This window comes from Schistocerca nitens, chromosome 4, assembly GCF_023898315.1.
Source record: "Schistocerca nitens isolate TAMUIC-IGC-003100 chromosome 4, iqSchNite1.1, whole genome shotgun sequence".
Lineage (NCBI taxonomy): Eukaryota > Metazoa > Arthropoda > Insecta > Orthoptera > Acrididae > Schistocerca > Schistocerca nitens.
In genome coordinates this window covers 345,639,151-345,659,976 of record NC_064617.1, presented here as the reverse complement: position 1 = coordinate 345,659,976, position 20,826 = coordinate 345,639,151, and the positions used below count along the sequence as shown (strand labels likewise).

Here is a 20,826-nt window from a genome sequence, read left to right as displayed (position 1 = left end):
TTGCAAAAAACTTGTTTTGATAAGTGCTTCATATTCTAGCCACGTATATTTGATCAACCAAGACTTCTGAAATAATCTTCCGTTACCGGATTGTCCAGGTTTCAGCTGTGAACGAATCTCACCTGAAGATGACGAAGCAATTGACGCCAGAAAAATTGTTGCAGGTTGACACGCAGTAACAACACTTCCAAGCGTGCCTTTTTGGTAACAAATTAATCCATTGCAAACTTAATTCACAATACACTAAGAGACTAAAATAAACGAATAAAATAGTCCACTAGACACTAAAGCCTGAAAACTAAACATGTCTGCATCATGCTCTGAACTAAACAATCCACACTGAATGACTGCGACAGCAGGGTGGGCTTTATACAGCCGCAGCATTGTAATGTCTCGAAGCATCAAGGCGGCGTGAGGCGGAGGGTTCCAGGCTCTTCTGCTCCAGACCTTTTGATGTCGCCACGGCCGCAGCGCTGGCCCGCCAGTGCCAGACTTTATTGCACACCGGAACAAATTCTAAGAGTGCATGCACCACCGTAACACAATCATGATTCACACCATTCGTTTTCAGTTAACCTGCTTACTACTGTGATAATTATTTGTTTTCACTCATTACTGACTGTTTTTTGAAAGGTAACAATCGTCAAACAAGGAAAATATGATTTTACAAATCATAATATAACTAATAATTTTCTTAAATTATTGGGAGGCACCATCCTCCTCCCCCAAACAAATTTTTGAGGGAGCTTGGTCCCCTCAGGCCCCATGGAGTCAGCTCCTGTGCTCTCCCCCCTCCCACAACCAAGAGGCAAGAGGTGTTGCCCGACAGTGTCAGTATTGGCTCTCGAGCAGAAAGGTTTTACGAGTACTGCTGTAACAGGAAGAATAAATGCTCAGTTTTCTAGCCTTTTTGTCTACATTCTTTATCTCGAAGTGAGTGAGTGAGAGAGAGAGAGAGAGAGAGAGAGAGAGAGAGAGAGAGAGAGAGAGAGAGAGAGAGAGAGAGTGTGTGTGTGTGTGTGTGTGAGAGAGAGATCAGAAATTTGGATCTGCGTAAAACATTTCAATACGGACACTTGAATCCATTCCACAGATATACTAAGCACTTAAGAATTGGGATTTAGGTCCATGCAGTGCCAGATTATCCCTGCAGCAAGAGCTAGCAAATGCCACAAGCCCCGTGCCTGGGCATAAAAAGTTTATGAAGTTAGATATGAATGGTAGTCCATCTATCATCCAGTGGAGAGACGATGTACAAACCTACAATGAGTAATAATTTTAGCTCATTTGTAAAAGTGAGTGCTAGCGATACCATTCAGTGTCTTAACTTGACAAGAGCACAAAACTTACAGAGGAATTCCCAAATGCTGTTCAGGTTACTCATAATAATCAGTTAGAATGCCGTACTTTAAATCTACTATTACAATCATTCATTCCTTGTAAGTGTGTGTACTTTCCTTACTGTACTTTCGATATGAGTAAAGGTTGTTTTCGTGCAGATAGGCTATTATCGTGTACTGTGTTGAGTTTTGCAGGTCCTGCATTTATTGTGTGTTCTCTTTGACAGTCACTGTGGACTTATAGGGCACAATATTGTTTAACAACAGTAGAAGATAATTTATTATCAGTCTTTTATCTGATGATAAAATGTTATCAGTGTACTTAATTTACTTCCAAATACAGAAAAGAGCCGGCCGAAGTGGCCGTGCGGTTAAAGGCGCTCCAGTCTGGAACCGCGAGACCGCTACGGTCGCAGGTTCGAATCCTGCCTCGGGCATGGATGTTTGTGACGTCCTTAGGTTAGTTACGTTTAACTAGTTCTAAGTTCTAGGGGACTAATGACCTCAGCAGTTGAGTCCCATAGTGCTCAGAACCATTTTACAGAAAAGATTTGTCACAGACACCAATATTGAGTATTTGAAACCACCCATATGGTGGTTTAGGATTGGGTGTCAGGTTTCACATTGTGCAGCCATCCTCTCCTGAGACAGTAAGCCAGTCAAACAAACAGGTCAAAAGTATGGGCCTTACACTTAGAACAAATTATTGCCGTTTTATTTTATTTTATTATTATTATTATTATTTTTTTTTTTTTATCAAAATGAGGTCCTGCATTTTGGGAAAGTTACAAAACTGTTGGATCACCTCACAGTGGGAATTAGGATTAATAGGCAAATTTCACTTCTTGCCCAAAACATACATATTCATGCAAATAAACAGACATATGTCATTTGCTGGAAACAACATGTGACGAATTTATCCCTCTAAATGAGTCATACATACAGGATCATATTATTTACGAATTTAGGAAACGCAAATAAGCTTGCCTGAAGCTAACTAGATTTTTTACATGAAAATAACGAGATTATCAAAGATTGTCACAGGTAAAACTACGACAATGCCAGTAACATAAATGAAAAGCATAGGGGCTTAAAAGAATGAATTAAGATAAATAAATACGCCACGGGCATTCACGAAATTTCATTACCACAGTTTTTCCACTTATACCTATTGATGATATCTTATTTTGAAAGCACCAAAATAAACTATTTCAAAAATTCAGATTTGAAATGTTGTTGGACACAATGTGGTCAGCCCGAGCAGGTGCTATGATGCCACTTATGTGGTTTTACCACTATCAAGCAAATTTTGGATTCCATATCTAATATCATGGACAAAAAAGAAGTGTCAAAATCTGGCTTACAGACTACTTTCAAAAAACAACTAGTTGGAAAGGAGATTAATGACTTTCTTGGAATCAAATTCTAGAATGTTTGCCAAGTGATTAGCACTTCGCTGCTGCAGTCTGATCAAACCCTTAACACAGGATACACTGTTTATGCATCACCCCAATTCCCAGAACTCCTGAAGATAGACGTTCACTGTGGGGACACAGTCCCTTTGACTGTTCAGAGATGTCACTAAACCCACCCAAACATGTAAACAACCATGCATGAGCAGCACCTATTAGATAGAGGGGGTCTGACAGCCGATCAGTTCCAGTCATTTCAACAGGAAGGAGGTACACGGCTTGTGTTGTCTGTAGTTCAGCCATGCCTAGACGGTCAATACCGCAGTTAGTTCGCGTCTGCAGGAAGGGCTCTCAACACGGGAAGTGTCCAGTCATCAACAAAAGCGGCAATGTTCAGATATGAAGGAGATACAGAGATAGGAACTGTCTGTGACATACCTCGCTCAGGCTGCCCAAGAGCTACTACTACAGTGGATGACAGCTACCTACGGATTATGGCTCGGAGGAACCCTGACAGCAACGCCACCATGTTGAATAATGCTTTTTGTACAGCCACTTGACTGTGTTACAGCTCAAACTGTGCGCAATAGGCCGCATGATGCACAACTTCTCTCCCGACGTCCATCTTGGCAACCGTGACACCATGCACTGCAGTACAGATGGGCCCAACAAAATGCCGGATGGACCGCTCAGGATTGGCATCTCGTCCTCTTCACCGATAAGTGTCGCATATGCCTCCAACCAATCATCGGAGACGTGTATGGAGCCAACCCTGTCAGTCTGAACGCCTTAGACACACTGTCCAGCAAATGCAGCAAGGTGGAGGTTCCCTGCTGTTTTGGGTTGGCATTATGTGAGGCCGACGTACGCCGCTGGTGGTTATGGAAGGCACCGTAACAGCTATATGATGTGTGACTGCCATCCTCCGATCGATAGCGCAACCATATCACCATCATATTGGTGAGCATTCATCTTCGTGGATGACAATATGACATCGCTCTACTAGAGCGGCCAGCACATTCTCCAGACGTGAACCCAATCAAACATGCTTGGGATAGATAGAAAAGGGCTGTTTATGTATGGACGACACGACCCACCAACCACTGAGGGATCCACGCCTAATCGCTGTTGAGTAGTGGGGCAAATCTGGACCAACAGTGCCTTGATGAAGGCAGTATGCCACAACGAATACAGGCATGCATCAATGCAAGAGGACGTGCTACTGGGTATTAAGAGGTTCCGGTGTGTACAGCAATCTGGAGCACCACCTCTGAATGTCTTGCTGTATGGTGGTACAACATGCAAGGTGTAGTTTTCATGAGCAATAAAAAGGGCAGAAATTATGTTTATCTCTATTCCAATTTTCTGTACAGATTCCGGAACTCTCAGAACCAAGGCGATGCAAAATCTTTTTTGATGTGTGTAGTCCAAGCAATGCAGTCCACATTTTCAGATACTGAAGCAAAAGCCAAAGTGCTGAGCAGCTGTAAAGAACATGAGCAACAAACTAACAACACAACCAAAATACAAAGTACGAAAATTTCAACGACTCTACTACACTCTAAGTTGGAGAATATCAAACACCTGTACAACATTTTGAAATCCAGGTGTTCCTTTACTGATGATGTGCTGTCTGCATTAGCTAAACGCAAGGAAGTGAACCATTAATTGACTATTTGGAATATTTCAGCAATTCAAGTCTGACAGCAGAAGGAATCTTCAAAAGTACTCCAACTGTTATTAGTGCTTATCCAAACGATTTGGAAGAAAGCCCAGGAAATGAACTGGTGTAGTGTGCTGAGCTGTCCAAAATAGACTTGAGCCCATGGAACTGCAGTTTTATAGACCCTTTAACTGAAAATTGGAATCTCGTTTCCTACATGTAGAAAGTCTTATGCAATTACTTGTCTTTGATGATCACCAACTGTGGTGGAGAAAGTTCTTTTTTGACTTTAAAGTGCATTAAAAATGAGTTAAGGAACACCATGGGACAAGACAACTTGCACTTTAATGAACATAGAATGATTTGCTTACACACAATGATTTAACTAGTGTTATCTAGTTTTTACCGAATTAAATTGAGAAAAGTGCTTTTGTCAAGAACTTATTTTAATGCCCTAAATTTTGTGGCCTAAAGCAACCAAAGGCCTGTTCTTAACATTTGCTACTGGCTTAATCCGACAAAAGGTCCTTCCAAAGGTACAAACTTTTACTTTCTTAAATTTATGCTCATCAAATTTGTTTAAGCAGCAGATTGAGATTTGCAAGTCATTAATTTTATGTATACAAGAGCAACATGTAGTTTTAAATTTCAATGTACTTTTCAGTTTTCTACATGACCTAAGTTCTACATGAGACACTTATAAAAAGCAGTCAACAAGTTGACTCCATATCCAGTTTATGGTAATGAGATACTTTCACTTCCAACATGTTGCCATTGTGTTTCGAGTACACTGCAGAAGTTTCACTGGGAAGCCTCTATATATCCTCCATACAGCCCTGATCTCATCCAATGTGATTTCCATATTTGTGGAGCCCTGATTAAAGGCACCTGAGGCTGTAGATTTGCTTCAGACAAAAAGGTGCATGCCTGGGTACAATTATGGTTCTGTACACACTCATGTCTTATCTCGCACTGGGATAAGTATTAAGTTAGGGTCATTACTTTTACCAACTGCCTTGTTTTCATTTGATTGCCCCCTTGTAAGATTTACAGACTTGTTTCACAAGAGATAATTTTACATCTGTTGCTCCTACATCATGAACACTACTGACTGGTTGCGAGTGTAGAATGGCTGGCTGTTCCCACTCCTAATGCCCTCCCCCTTTCCTCACACAATCCTACCAACCACAGATGATCGTGACAAAAATTCAACTTATATTTGGTTCACACTTATTTTAGCTGCCAAAACTGTTTGGTAAATACAAGTCTTGAAAATTCGGGCTGCATGGATTTTCTTCACTTCAGTTAAGCATCATTTGTAATAAAAGTGTTAAACGTATCTTATACTAGCATTATCTTTTGTGAGTTTGCAAATGTCGTGTTGACCGCAGTGACTTGCCAGTCACAACTGAGTCAGCTCTGCATGTGCAAAGAACTATCGAACTCCTGCTTACAATCCCTTTTTCATGTGTCTTTATACTGCTTCCCTTTCCAAATTTTTTGGGCTACTCAGTGGATTGCCCTTCCTGTTACCTTAAAGCAATGTAGATATGCTTTCCCAGAAACACCTCTGGGAGCCTAATGCAACTAACAATTGTCCATAAAGGATTCAGGACCTTTCCCAATCTTCTAGCAATTTGTGCACCACTTTGGATGTTTTGATTCTGGCCACAAATACTTATTTTTCCTCCATCAAATGTGTGAATTATGTAAAAAAACCAACTGGTTTAACTTGTTAATACAGTTGTATTCCATATTTATGGGGTTTGCTTTTAATTTATAGTTTCTCCCACAGTCAAAAAATGACACACTTAAGATTAGGAGGATTAATCATTTCGAGATCCCTTACTCAAAATTCAACAAAGCTTAGAATCATTAGACAGCTATATCTCCACATAAATGTCACATTTGATGATTCTTCCAACCACCATCAATTCAACTGCTGCTTATCAACCACTCTAGGGTAACAACTAATACAAACATTGTCATCACCTAAGGTTTTGTACCTTTCCACGCAATTGTTTTTGACTGAACATTACAAATGTTGACAGTTATGGATTTCCTGATAGGAATGCATGCTAAACTGCATGATGTGCAACTTCAATCATATGAAAACTGCCAATATTGTTTTGAAACACCGAAAGATGGAATTACCTGATTCGGATACCCAGAAATAAAATCCAGAGAGAAGCTCACAGTATCAGTTCCAATTGTCAGGTACAATCATGGTTCCTGAGACAATTATGTAGCATTCCGTTTGAATAACATTACATGGAAAGCACCAGATCTTACTGGAAGTAGCAAAAGTTGTGATTCCACAAGACTATAAAGTAAGTCAACAATGTCTCAAAAATCATTAGGCGAATAAAATGAACCACATATCAGAACTAAAGAGCACAAAAACTTAATAGAATCTGAAGTGTGGTATAGCAACAAATTGCTGTCAACATCTTGGGTATTAAGGGACAGCCACACATGAGGACTCCGTGACAATATGCTCCTTGCAAAAAACTAGTTGCAAGCCAGAAATATAACACACAGTATGTGTAACCAATGACAATTTGGAATTCCATACACATGAAAACAGCCAGACAACCTAATCTCCAGAAACACCATCAAATTTGTTGAGTATTAGATAAACTATTTCATTTGTAGTTCTACATATTTCCGTTTTCATACCTACCAGACAGTTTCACCAAACCCCCCCCCCTCCAACCCAAAAGAATAAATAAATAAATGTACAATGAGGCAGGAAAATTTTAGTTTTCCTTGTTAGTTTCACAGGGTCCATTATTTTATTTCAAAATCATTAACAGTAGATGTCCACAAGCAAAAAGTAAATTACAATTATTTTTTGTAACCACAGCTACGCCTGCGTCCTCGAGCTCTCTCGAATTTGCGACCCTTAGACCGCACGTAGGGCTTTGTATGACTGTGGGGCACACCAGGAGCCAAACCAAAGTGCTTTACAGCCTCTCGTGCATTTCGGCGACCTGAAAGTGAAAGTCACATGCATTTATTCCACTATGAACAATTACTGTTTATTATGTAGTTCTTGTCTAACTTATCTACAAAAAGAAACAGATTGTAACTAAACATAAAATCCTCATGACAAGTAAATTTCTCCTAATTTACTACCAACAGTACACAATTAACTGAAAGATAAGGAAATCCATACTGTGTGGATAGGGAAAATAGAACATTCAAAATTTCCAGCAAACTAATGTAAACTTATTGAAATCTAGATCAATTATTTCAAAGAACAAGATAGCAGTCAGCCACTATTTATATGCAAAAACAACATAGCTGGTTCAAATGTATAACATCATCAATAGTGGCAGATTGCTGCTGCCTCCTTGAAAGAATAAACCTACATTTTGCACACAGCCACAGTCTCAAAATGTCAGTTTTCACAAATAGTATTAACTGAAATCAGGCTGTGTGTGTTAAATAACAGCTACTGAAACAGCAATTTTTGCTAGGATACAAGTAGCGAGTATGAACTGATTATAGACACAGTTGTAAACATCCCACACCAACACCACTTCACCAAATACCAGCAGTAAGAGACACATATTACGCCAAGTGAAAAATTGATGTATTAAATCGATAATGTTCATGTATGGGGCATTTGGTGGCCAGTGGAAGTGTTTAAATTTAGAAGTGTTTTTCTGGAGCCATTCTGTAGCAATTCTGGACATATGGGGTGTTGCACTCTTCTGCTGGAATTGCCTAAGTCCATTGGAATGCACAATGGACATAAATGGATGAGGGTGATCAGACAGGACACTGATGTATGTGTCACCTGTGAATGTCATATGTAGACATATCAGAGATCCCATGCCCCACACCATTAGAGCACATCCACGAGCTTGAACAGCTCCTGCTGACATGCCGAGCCCATGGATTCATCAGGTTATCTCCATACCTGTACACATCCATCCACCCAATACAATTTGAAACGAGACCCATCCGACCGGGCAACATGTTTCCAGTCATCAACAGTTCATTGTCTGTGTTGACAGGACCAAGACGATGCATAAAGCCATGTATCGTGCAGTCATCAAGGGTACAAGAGCAGGCCTTCAGCTCCGGAAGTCGGTATCTATGAAGTTTCATTGAATGGTTCACAAAATGACACTTTGTGATGGCCCAGCACAGAAATCTGCAGCAATTTGCAGAAGGGTTGCGCTTCTGTCATATTGAACTATTTTCTTCAGTCGTTGGCCCGTTCTTGCAGCATCTTTTTCTGGCCAGTCAGTGATTTGATGTTTTACCAGATTCATGAAATTCACAGTACTCTTGAAAGGGTCATATGGATAAACCCCCACTTCATCGCTGCCTCAAAGATGCTGTGTCTCATCATTCATGCACCTTCTATTACACCATGTTCAAACTCATTTAAATCTTGCATTGCCGACTGCAGTGCCGTATTCTGCCTGTTTCCATATCTTTGTATCTGAATACACATGCCTATACCAGTTTCTTTGGCACTTCAGTCTGTATCACCATGGAAGCTTTGTGAGATATTAAAACTATGGTGGTAAATGGATTTCCCTTTTGTGAGCTGTTGTGTGTTGCCATTCCAAATAAAAAAATAATGCCCAGTGTTTTCTGTTTTCGTAACACATTCTTTTACTTTATTTAAAAAACAATTGTCACTGATATTAAAGTTTATTTACCAACTAAATCATGCAGTAAAGATTTTATTTATTTACTACATGTAGGAAAGATATGAACTGATGCAGGTCACAATAATGTATACTGGAAAAGCAAAGCCATATGTATCGACAACAGTAGTGACCCCATGACAAACAGAAGCTGATTGATTGTAGCCGTGTTCATACACCTGGGGCAGTGTACTACCGCAAGATGTCAGGCATAGACAGATGTGGTAAGATATATTCCCAAAAGGTTTGGGACACCCCTAAGTATGCCTTCCAAGAACCACAAATGTCGGATTAATTTTGTGGTAAGTGTACTTCCCAAGCCCCTGCCAGAAACTATACTTTTGTGGTAACCATACTTCCCAATAACAGTTAAAACACCATTGTCTGGCGGGATATATTCTTCCCACAGTCCTTGAGGCTAATTTCACAACAGACCCTACAGCTGGTGCTGCAGACTGCCACTAGATGTCAGGAGTGTAGAGAAATTGTAACACAAACTCCCTTAAATGCTGTAAAGAAATATATGTAGTTTGAAGTATATCCCCCACAGCCCACAAAAGGGTTCTTGAAACTTAAGACTTTCTCAGAATAGTTTATGTCTATCTTCAATAGTGTTCCAGTTCAGTTTCTTAAATATCTGTGACACCCCCTCCCCCCGAAATTAAATCTGTGACCATTCATGCTGCCCTTTTCTGTGTCTACCACTTGCTTCACCCACGACCGAACCTATGTGATTGTTTCATTTCATATCCCTACAAAGTGTTACACCCAGGTATTTTATGAGTTGGCCAATTATAACTGACTCTTGATTATTAATAGTCATAGGAATCTACATTTTTTCGTTTTGTGAAGTGCATAATTTTACACTTCCAAACGTTTAGAGCATGTTGCCAATCTCTACACCAAGCTGAAATCCTATCATGATCTGATTGAATATTTATGCAGCTTCTTTCAGATAGTACTTCATTATAGATAACCGCATCATCCACAAAATCCGGAGGTCCTTAATACACAATAGGAAGCACACCCGGAGATACTTCTACATCTGAAAATGACTCTCGATCAAAGATAACAAGCAGTGTCCTCCCGACTAAAAAGTCCTCAACCCAGTCACAAATTTTACTAGATACCCCATATGATCATATTGTTGACAATAAGCGTAGGTGTGGCAATGAGTCAAATGCTTTTCAGAAATCAAGAAAAATGCTCACCTTTTGAAAAATATTGTAATCTAATCATGTACTTCATATTCTTAAATTTTGAAAAAACATTTATTGTTCTTAACAATTTCTTATACAAGATTCCATAATTGTTTTGAATTTTTCAGTAAAACAACACAAAATCAAATTTGTTGAGGCTTTCGTGGCCACTTGTTGACAAACTGCCTATTGGCTTCTGTCTCGGGTTCTTCGGCCGACGTTCATCTAATGATTTTTCTGACGTTTCGCCAGCATGAGTGGCTGGCATTGTCAAAGCTTCACCCTCCATTGCCGGTGGTGAACTGGAGCCGAGCTCGCGGGCGCAGACTATATGTACCTGGCGCGCCAACGTCCGAGGGCTTCTCCGCGGTCATTTCCGGTGCGGTTCTCCTCTTGCTACCTGCGACGGTCGTTCGCTGCAGTACGGGAAGCCAGGATCCGTTGACCTTAAGGCTTTCCTCTTTCTTGTTCAAACTGTTCGCGTGTTTTTGTATTTCTACAGCTTCTCTGAACAAGCGCGTGTGATAGTGGTTCTCTACAGCCAGAACTTCCGTGTCGGCGAATTTTATTACGTGGTCGGTCTCATTCAGTGCGTGTTCTGCCACGGCCGATTTCTCCACCTGCCCCAACCTGCAATGTCGCTTATGCTCCTTGATCCTGGTGTTAATGGATATGTCGGGATGACTGGACGTCCATTAACACCAGGATCAAGGAGCATAAGCGACATTGCAGGTTGGGGCAGGTGGAGAAATCGGCCGTGGCAGAACACGCACTGAATGAGACCGACCACGTAATAAAATTCGCCGACACGGAAGTTCTGGCTGTAGAGAACCACTATCACACGCGCTTGTTCAGAGAAGCTGTAGAAATACAAAAACACGCGAACAGTTTGAACAAGAAAGAGGAAAGCCTTAAGGTCAACGGATCCTGGCTTCCCGTACTGCAGCGAACGACCGTCGCAGGTAGCAAGAGGAGAACCGCACCGGAAATGACCGCGGAGAAGCCCTCGGACGTTGGCGCGCCAGGTACATATAGTCTGCGCCCGCGAGCTCGGCTCCAGTTCACCACCGGCAATGGAGGGTGAAGCTTTGAGAATGCCAGCCACTCGTGCTGGCGAAACGTCAGAAAAATCATTAGATGAACGTCGGCCGAAGAACCCGAGACAGAAGCCAATAGGCAGTTTGTCACAAAATCAAATCTTAGTAGTGAATATGGCTTTCTGCAAAAAATATCATGCTGACAGAAAATAACACCAAATTTGGCCACAAATCTATTTCCTGTTCCTACAGACATATATGGCACTGCTTTATTCACAGTAGAATAAATGAGTGAATTCTGCAGTAGCACATTTGAAAGTTTGTGGTCAACTTTCATTTAAATTAAATGCTACACTACACATTGCACAGCTGCTTTACTCCCATTTGCAACTTGAAACAAACTGTCATCACAGTATCTTGTTTGTGTTCTTCCACCCCTCACAGTAGGCATTAACACTGCCCTGAGGAAACATGAGCAACAATTTTGGAAGTTACCTGTTGCAACTGTCACTATGTCAAAAGTTAACAAACAAGCAGTATTGATCAGAGTATAAGAGTATCTAAATACACAAACATATGAAACTAGTTAAGTCTGGTTGCTCTAATAGCAGATTGTCATAATATGTGTAGCATGACAAGCTACCATCACACCGCCCTCATTCCACACAAAATCATATGTAATTTTAAATCTTCCAGTATTATAGTAAAAGTTGTTTGGGCCTGGTAGTCTATCATATGTTTCAACCACATTATCTATGTTATGATCACTTATTTTAACCACATCCAGCTGGGAAGCCAAGTATTAAACTCTTGTTTCAACAAAGCACACAGTGAGTTATTTCTTGAAGCTAGTGGATATTTTAAGGCATATCAAGTCCACCATCAGTACATCAACTGAAAAACATCAGAGCTATTGCCATACCTTTAACACCCATAATTCCTACAGTATCTCGTGCCACAACCATGTCCAATGTTCAAGCCCAATAATGGTAAACTTCACTCTCACTGATGCGTCCACAATCTAATATATAATAAAATATGCCACAGAGCTATCGGCATCTGAACTAAACATAAACATAGCTCATAGAGAGTAAAGATTCAAGACCAGTGCGTGGAAAGCAACAGAATAGACCCACAGCATATACTTTACCTTGCATCAGAACGGTCTTCTTTCCAGTTGGTGCACGAAGAGCAAGCTGATCAAACGTAATGATTTCACCGCCAGCTTTTAGGATGCGTGCACGTGCCTTCTCAGTCACTCTTAATGCACAAAGCTGAAATGAGGATCTCGTGTAACTTATTTGAAAGATATGCACAATGAACAATATCCCCATGCGGATACACTCACATACAGTACTCAAGTTTTTTGGGACTGAATGTCAAAACCAACATAAAACCCAGTTACAGTAAGTTCGTAGCATATAATTCAAAATAAACTACTGTACACACCATGTCAAATTCTCTCAAGGTACTTACAGTTAGTTTTGGAACTTCAAATATTCTGTCATCATTCGTGACCGTTCCAACTACAACAGCAATCAGGTTTTCTCGGCCAGGCTTTTTCATAAAACGCACTACTCTTGCGAGCGAGATAGGTGGCCTATTTATTTTTGACATGAACAACCTCCGTAATATTATCTTATTGAACTTCGCTTCCGTACGTCGAGCGAGATATCGGTATAACTGAAACACAGAGCCATTTCTTACAGAAACTTGTATCACAAATACGTCACATTCATAGTCGCAGAAAAACGCGCGTTCCTTTTAAAGGTTTATATCACAAATACAACACATTAAACATAGAAACACATAGAACGGGAAGTAATACTGATATACATCGTTACCTTAACCAGAAGTCTAAGGTATACATCTTGCGACTTCGGTTCAGTGCGCCGAACCTTGCGGTCCCACTTGTGATTAATATCAATACCCTGCAAAAACAAACACACAACTTATAGCAAAACAACCTATATCTCACAATTTAGAATATATTACACGGTGAAGTAGATGTAAACTGATTTTTGTAAATAAAGAATGCCACATGTCCACCCACCATTGTCACAAACCGGAAAGAGGCATCGACTCAATGAAGACTTGTGGGTACGCGAAATTCAAAGATATTACATTGTAGTAATCGGCGTGTACAGTTACAGAGATGTTATTTGAGACGAATGTCATTTCGACCTTCTCCCAAATTAAAAAGATTATAGCAGGGAAGCTTGCAAGTACCTTTTTTTTCAGTTGTTTGATTTAAGTTTATGAGCAAGATGGCCACGGAGCGAGATACAGGCAATTTCTTTGTCCACTAAAAGAACTTATTTAAGAGAAAATAGTGTCAAGTTTAAATTAACTTTGTTTTGTATACTTGCTGTAGTGTCTTGTCAAACAGCTGAATATTAGAGTCCCAGCAAAGCTTGTTCTTGAAAAAACTTGTTTTTTAGCTGAAGTCCCGATAATCGTGACATAACCCCAAATTTTGCGTGACATAAACACAAAAACTTTTATTCAAGTTTTCTTCATAGTGCAAAATTCGTTTGAAAAAGACAGCTACTAGTTTCATTAGTGTCTATTGTCGCAATAAAAGTGTAATGAATCGTTTCTAAATCGTATTTAACTAACACATTTCGTATTGTTTACTAGTTAGATGGACGCGATCAAGTTCCAAGTTTTTCGAGTTATAAACGTTTACAAACCTGACCAAACACGCAAATTTTGCTTTTAGAGCAAAGTAATTATAAATTCATTCTTCTGTCATTGTACCTCTAAATCAGTACAAAAACAACAACCACCGCACATAAGACCTTTGTGTCGTTTTTTGCTTACACACAGCCAATCTCGTGTCCTTGACAAATTGAAAACATGAAACTTCCCGGCAGATTAAAACTATGTGCCGGACCGAGACTCGAACTCGAGACCTTTGCCTTTACCGAGTTCGAGTCTCGGTCTGGCACACAGTTTTAATGTGCCAGGAAGTTTCATAGCAACGCACACTCCGGTGCAGAGTGGAAATCTCAGTCTGGAAATTTAAAACATTCATTAAACTTAATTATTCTTTCGAAACTGACCATGAGTGAGAAATGTGGTAGCTGTTAACGGGTAGTGAGTAGAGGGATTTGTTGCCAATCTTGTGGGAGATATTTTCACTGGGGGGGGGGGGATGCAGTGGCGAAAATGTTGGGAGAACAGAAGAGGCTCTCTCCTGGAGCTACAGAGTATGCAGTAGGAACATTTTGACTGGGGAACACGATAGGAAAATCTGTGCCCTTCAGGCACAGTTGGAGGATGCAAAGAAGGAACTGATAAGGATCAAGGGAGATAGGGGGGAGGAGGATAGGAAGAAAGAGGATGCGATACGACAGTTTTATTATCAACACCAAAAACGGGTATCTACCAGTGCCAGAGTTAAGTGGAGAAAGGCCTCAAGTAGAACAAGGAGCACGAAATGTGCAGCACACTTCAATGGAGGCCAAGAAACCTAGGAATGTACAAAATGTTAGGAAGAAGAAAGTGCTGCTGCTAGGTAGTAGCCATGGGCGAGGTGTAGGCCCTCAGTTACAGGAAAGGTTTAGGGACTGAATATCAGGCCATTAGTATCTTCAAGCGAAATTCAGGGCTAAGTCATGTGATAGAGGACCTAGGGTCTTTATGTAAGGACTTTACAAAAAAAAGGGCCATGTAGTGACAGTGGGTGGGGCGGGAAACAGTTTGGACAGGGATGGGGCATATGACATAGGTGGTAACCTGGATAAGATAGCTTTCCTCATTCATGGCACCAACGTACACTTTGTTGAGCTGTTCCAGCGCCATGATCGACCACACATTGATGGAGCTATGAGGCGAATCAATGTGGGGTTAGGGATGGCTCTGAGGACAGCCAACTTTGCTCATGTTTCTCCGGTGCCCGTTGGAACTATCAACAAATGGTGTTTCACTAGGCATGGCTTACACCTAAATAGGACTGGGAAGGGAAGATTGGTAGAGCTGATTCATGAAAGTATAAGGGGTGGATGTCAGGCCACACATGGTCAAATACATGTTGTCATAGGTAGGAAAAGTAGGTCTTTTTTAGGATAAATCCAGAAAAAAATGTTTACCCTACCTAAAGAGTATCTCCAGCAGTTTAAAAAATACTGAAACAATCATTCACAAGACAGATTTTAACACTTCAAATATCACATACATCAGATGTCAAAAGAAAAAGAAACCATTGAAAAGAGTAACAATGGGAAATTCACTGATGTAACAATCCTCCATGAAAACATGCAATTAATAAAAAACAAAAAAAAATACAACTATTAGAAGTTGAGCTCCAATCTCTGAATGGAACATTAGTTTGTATTACTGAGCACTGATGTAGAGACACAGAAATCCAACATGTAGTATTATCACTGTATGAAAGAGCAAATTAAGACATTACCTCAAAACAGTAAGTGAAATCAAACACTTTGAAATATCAGCTATTGAATTAACAGGGCTTGCTATCACCAAGAAATAAATCATTTTGTGTGTGTATGAATCTCCCAGTGGTAGTGTAGACAAGTTTTTCAACAAATTAACACAAGTTTTAGATAAAATCTCAAGTACAAAGGTCAACATAACTCTGTGTGGAGACATTAACATCAACACAAAAAACATAAATGAATCCAGCAGCACCTGCATAACTATCCTTCAAAGGTTTGGCATGTCCCTATTGGTCAATAGTGCAACAGTGGCTGTTACAATGACTGCATCAGTAATTGCCACAAATATGGACAGGGAAAAATGTGATGTAGCTGTGAAACATCTCGGACTATCAGACCATCTACGTCAAATAACAACAGTAAAATCAGGCATTGAATCATTCCCTAAACTACAAGCCTACAAACGACATCTGTCAGAAATCAAAATAAATGATTTTTCAAAATAACTAGAAAAACAAAGCTGGGATGAAGCGTATAAGGAAATCAATGTGAATATGAAATTCTCTAAATTCCCCACATTGTTTAAACTGAGCTTTGAAAAGGCATTTCCAAAAGTATGCATGTCTCTATCAGCATCTCACAAAACAGATGGATAACAGCTGGTATTAACAAGTTCTCCCAAACACTTAAACACCTCAGTTCCATGAAAAAGATTCACAATGATCCAGAATTCTTAAATATCTATCATAGATACAAACGGATCTATATGAAGTTGCTGATTGCTGCAAAAAAGTCATGACAAAATAATACATAATGCAGAGAATAAAAGCAAAGCAGTCTGGGATGTTATAAAAAAGGAAACGGTGAGGGCAAAAAACGCAGAATAACATACTGCTGATGGAGGGGGATAAGGTAATAAATGATCCACAACACTTTGCACTTAGTAAACGAGCATTTTTCAAGCATTGCGGTGAAGTTACAGCAAAAATTCCCCCAAAAAATATAACACCTGTAATAATGTTGCACTAAATACAATGATGATACTTCCAACCACAGAGAATGAAGTCAATAAAACTGTTTAAAAACTAAAAAATAAAAAGTCAGTAGGCTTAGATGAAGTACCAATGTGTGTACTGAGACAATGCATAGGGATTACACAAGGCCCCTTAACAAATATAAAAAATGAATCCTACATATCAGAGAAATTTCCAGAGCAGCTAAAACAGAAAAGAGTTGTACCTTTGCTTAAGAAATGTAATGCAGAAGACATAGAAAATTACCGACCTGTTTCCCTTCTGTCAGCATTCTCAAAAATAATAAAAGCAATTATGAAAGACAGATTAATGAATTACCTGAATAAATACAATATTTTAAGCAAATCACAGGTTGGTTTTCCGAAGTGGCAAAAATATGGAATCTGCCATAGTAGAACCCACAAAAGTTGTACTTGATGCTCTTGATAAAGATGAATGTGTCACAGGAATATTTTTGGATCTTTTTAAGGCGTTTGATACAGTTGACCACAAGATTCTATTAAATAAATTAGAAGCATTAGGAATACGAGGGGTAGCTAATGACTGGTTTCGATCATACCTAGCAGATAGGGTACAAAGACCAGAGATAACACATACTTCAAATAGATATAAACAGTTAGTAAAACACTTATCAGAACAAAAATACATTAATATAGGGGTTCTGCAAGGTAGCATATTATGACCAATACTATTCCTGATATACATCAATGACTTTCCCAGTAGTGTTACTCATGGTGAAAAAATCTCTTCCCTGATGTCAGCAATATTATAGTCACTGAGAAAAGGAGAGAATTCCTTGCCAAGAAAGCAAATGAGACTCTCAAGCAAGTTTAGGATTGTTCAATAAGCAATAAAGTGACATTGAACATAAAGAAAACTAATGCCATGAATATCAGTTTGAAGAGGAAAAAATAACAATTTTAAATTAAATGTAGATGGCAACTCTATAGACTGTGTAACAAATGCAGAACTTCTAGGAATGAATACTGATTCTCAGTTGAAGTGGGGTTAACACACAAAGGTACTTGTAAACAGAATGTCATCAGCATGTCATGCCCTTAGAATCCTATCATCAGTGTGTAACATGCAGTGTCTTTTTAGTTACTTATTACTCACAAGTACACTCAATTCTTAGCTACAGCATTCTTTTTTGGGGAACAAATGCACAAAATATGAACACAATTTTCAAACTTCAGAAACGAACCATAAAAATAATAACCAAAAATACTAATTGAGCTCATTGTAAAGATCTGTTCAAAACACTGAGGATTTTAACTGCTCCATGTGAATACACTTACCAGTCAGTTGTACACATCAAAAGTAATATTGGTAATTACTGTCAAACAGTTCTTTCCATGACCATGCAACAAGAGACAGACTCAACTAACATTTAACAAGAAACATAAAACTCAAAACAGCATTTTCTACCAAGGAATAAAACTGTAAAATAAATTACTCATTTAAAAAGGCAGCTTAAACGTACATGTTACGCAATACATTTTATACATTGAAAGATTACTTAGATTAAACAGAGTAGGCGTTTGATAAAAATGTTATACAAATAAATAATATAATAATTATTATAAAACATCCAACATTCCACATAACACTTCACTTGATGTTTTTTCCATCTTTTTCTAGAAACACTCTCCCCTCAAGCTATGCATAGCACAATACTAACACCTCTTTTTCTTTCTGAGGTCAAAATTTCACTCATTACAGAGGGATGCTGACTCAAATTTTCAGGATAGCAAATGGGAAGTTGCAGTACAGAAAATGGTCCAGAGATCACCAGTGTATGTGTGTGTGTGTGTGTGTGTGTGTGTTTGTGTGTGTAGTGAGTGAAGTGTTATGAAACAATGTGTGTATAGTGTGTGCAGTGACTGATAGTGAGATATGAGTGAACAATGTTGCATTACATAATTTAAAAAGTTATTTGTAAAAAAAGTATAGTACACCAGAAGTAAAATTTAATGATTGTCTCTAACTAGAATTCTGTAAATATTTATGTACACAAATTAGCTTATTTTAAATTGGTCTAAACTTGTAAATCCTTTGTCATGTTTTATATCCTTGTAAACAGAAATCTACGGATGAATAACGCTACTACTACTACTACTACTACTACTAAGTAAATTACTAGTAGTTATTCACTTAACTGAGTTAGCAAAATGACTCATTTCGTGTAAGATAATATAAACTCCGTCAAATCTGCACCGACAAATAGTAACAACATTTGCACCAGAAATTTTTGCAGATTTAAATGTGCGCAAACCTTGATGTTGAAGTAGCAAATCTGAGCAAAATTGCTCAAGCCTATGGTCAGACATATTTGTGGAAAGATCAGAGCAAGGAATACATCAATCGGGATAAAAACGCAGCTGCATATAATTCTAAAAGTCTGTTGTGCAAGACTTCAAGTGCGGAATTGAATCCAAAGGTATGTAGAAAAAATCCATAGATACTTCGAAAAAAAAAACAGATACGTCATTGACCACTACCAAAAATTATCTTGAACCTGTTGCTACTTATATATTATATAACTGAGGTATTTTATTTCTTGAAATACTTTTTCAGAACAGTTTATTTTGCATCGTATATGTTAATAATTCTTTTTTTTATTATATCTTTCCGTTGCCAGGAATTGTAATGTCGTTGTCAGTTGCTGTTGTGCTGAAAGTGCTTTCTCCATGAAAGCATTTGGTCATATTCTGTGGAGAGTTAAGCACGCCAATAGACATCTGTATGTTCCCACATCCATCAATAAATAATTTCGCCAGTCATTGTCTCTGGCCTAAAACTAGTGAAGTAAATGGATATACGAAAAATGTCCTCTATTAAGGAGACATCTTCATGCACATTTAGATAATTCTTCATACCTGACAATTTGTTAGTACTTTTCTTTTTTGCAGTACACGTTCACAGAAAACAGATCACAGAACAATCTTCCTTATTACGAGTTAGTGTCCTGAACTGAAATATCCTTTGCAAGTGCGTAGCCACTTTCGGTGAAAGTCCTTTCCTAGATGGACAGACGGTGGGCCAACAGCAGACTGAAACAGTTTAGAAACACGAGATTTGAAACAGTTTATTGCAAACACAGACATACGTTTGCATAATCACTGGCTTTTAGAACAGTATCGACTGGTGAGAGTAAAGTTATGAAGCACAGTCTGTGAACGACGGAATAGACCATCAAAATTAAGGAACTAGCGATGATACTGTCTGTTAAAGATCAAAGGAAAATTCATAATGGATGTTCTCGACAAAGTTTGCACGGTAACCTGGAGAAACGATAGAAAAAGTGAAAGAGTGAAAATTCCTAGGTGCTTAGAGCTGTGTACCAGACTAAGACTCAAACTCAGGTCCTTTGCCTTTCGTGAAAGAGGGCCTAGAGGACGGCTCTTGTAGGAGAGCTCTTGTAAGATCTGGAAGGTAGGAAATGAGGTATTGGTGGAAATAGAGGACAGGTTCTGGAATGTGCTTGGCTAGCTTGGTCGGTAGAGAACTTGCCTGCAAAGGCAAAGACCTCGAGTTCAGGTCTTGATACGGCACATAGATTTCATCTTCCACAAAGATTCATACACTAAAAAGCCAAAGAAACTGGGACACTTGCCTAATGTCGTGTAGGACCCTCACGAGGACACAGAAGTGCCACAACACGATGTGGCATGGACTCAACTAATGTTCGATTAGTGCTGGAGGGAACCGACATCATGAATCCTGCAGGGGCTGTCCATAAATCAGTAAGAAAACGAAGGGTGGAATATCTTCTGAACAACACATTGCAATAAATCTCAGATATGCTCAATAATTTTCATGTCAGGAGAGTTTGGTGGCCAGTGGAAGTGTTTAAATTCAGAAGAATGTTCCTGGAGCCACTCTGTAGCAATTACAGACGTGTGCGATGTTGCATTGTCCTGCTGGAATGCACAATGGACATGAATGAAAGCAGGTGATCAGACAGGATGCTTATAAATGTGTCACCTGTCAGAGTCGTATCTAGACGTATCAGAGGTCCCATTGCACTCCAACTGCACATGCTCCACAACATTACAGAACCTTCACTAG

General features: G+C 39.2%; 1 protein-coding gene across 1 annotated transcript; it reads right to left on the bottom strand.

Moving 5' to 3' along the window:
• Positions 1-7,172: 7,172 nt before the first annotated feature.
• Positions 7,173-13,463, bottom strand: LOC126251579 (60S ribosomal protein L18). Its single transcript, XM_049952110.1, has 5 exons — positions 13,375-13,463; positions 13,166-13,252; positions 12,798-13,004; positions 12,472-12,595; positions 7,173-7,408 (listed from the first exon to the last, which is right to left on the bottom strand). The coding sequence occupies exons 1-5, from the start codon at positions 13,375-13,377 to the stop codon at positions 7,263-7,265; spliced, it is 567 nt and encodes a 188-aa protein (XP_049808067.1). The 5' UTR covers positions 13,378-13,463; the 3' UTR covers positions 7,173-7,262.
• Between the last annotated feature and the right edge of the window lie 7,363 nt (positions 13,464-20,826).

Bases quoted from the DNA above. Each gene is read 5' to 3' on its own strand.
- LOC126251579 (XM_049952110.1), bottom strand. The intron at 13,005-13,165 runs GTAACGATGTAT...TCTGTGTTTCAG, and splicing joins ACCTTAGACTTCTGGTTAAG to TTATACCGATATCTCGCTCG. The intron at 12,596-12,797 runs GTAAGTACCTTG...TCCTCATTTCAG, and splicing joins TTGAAGTTCCAAAACTAACT to CTTTGTGCATTAAGAGTGAC.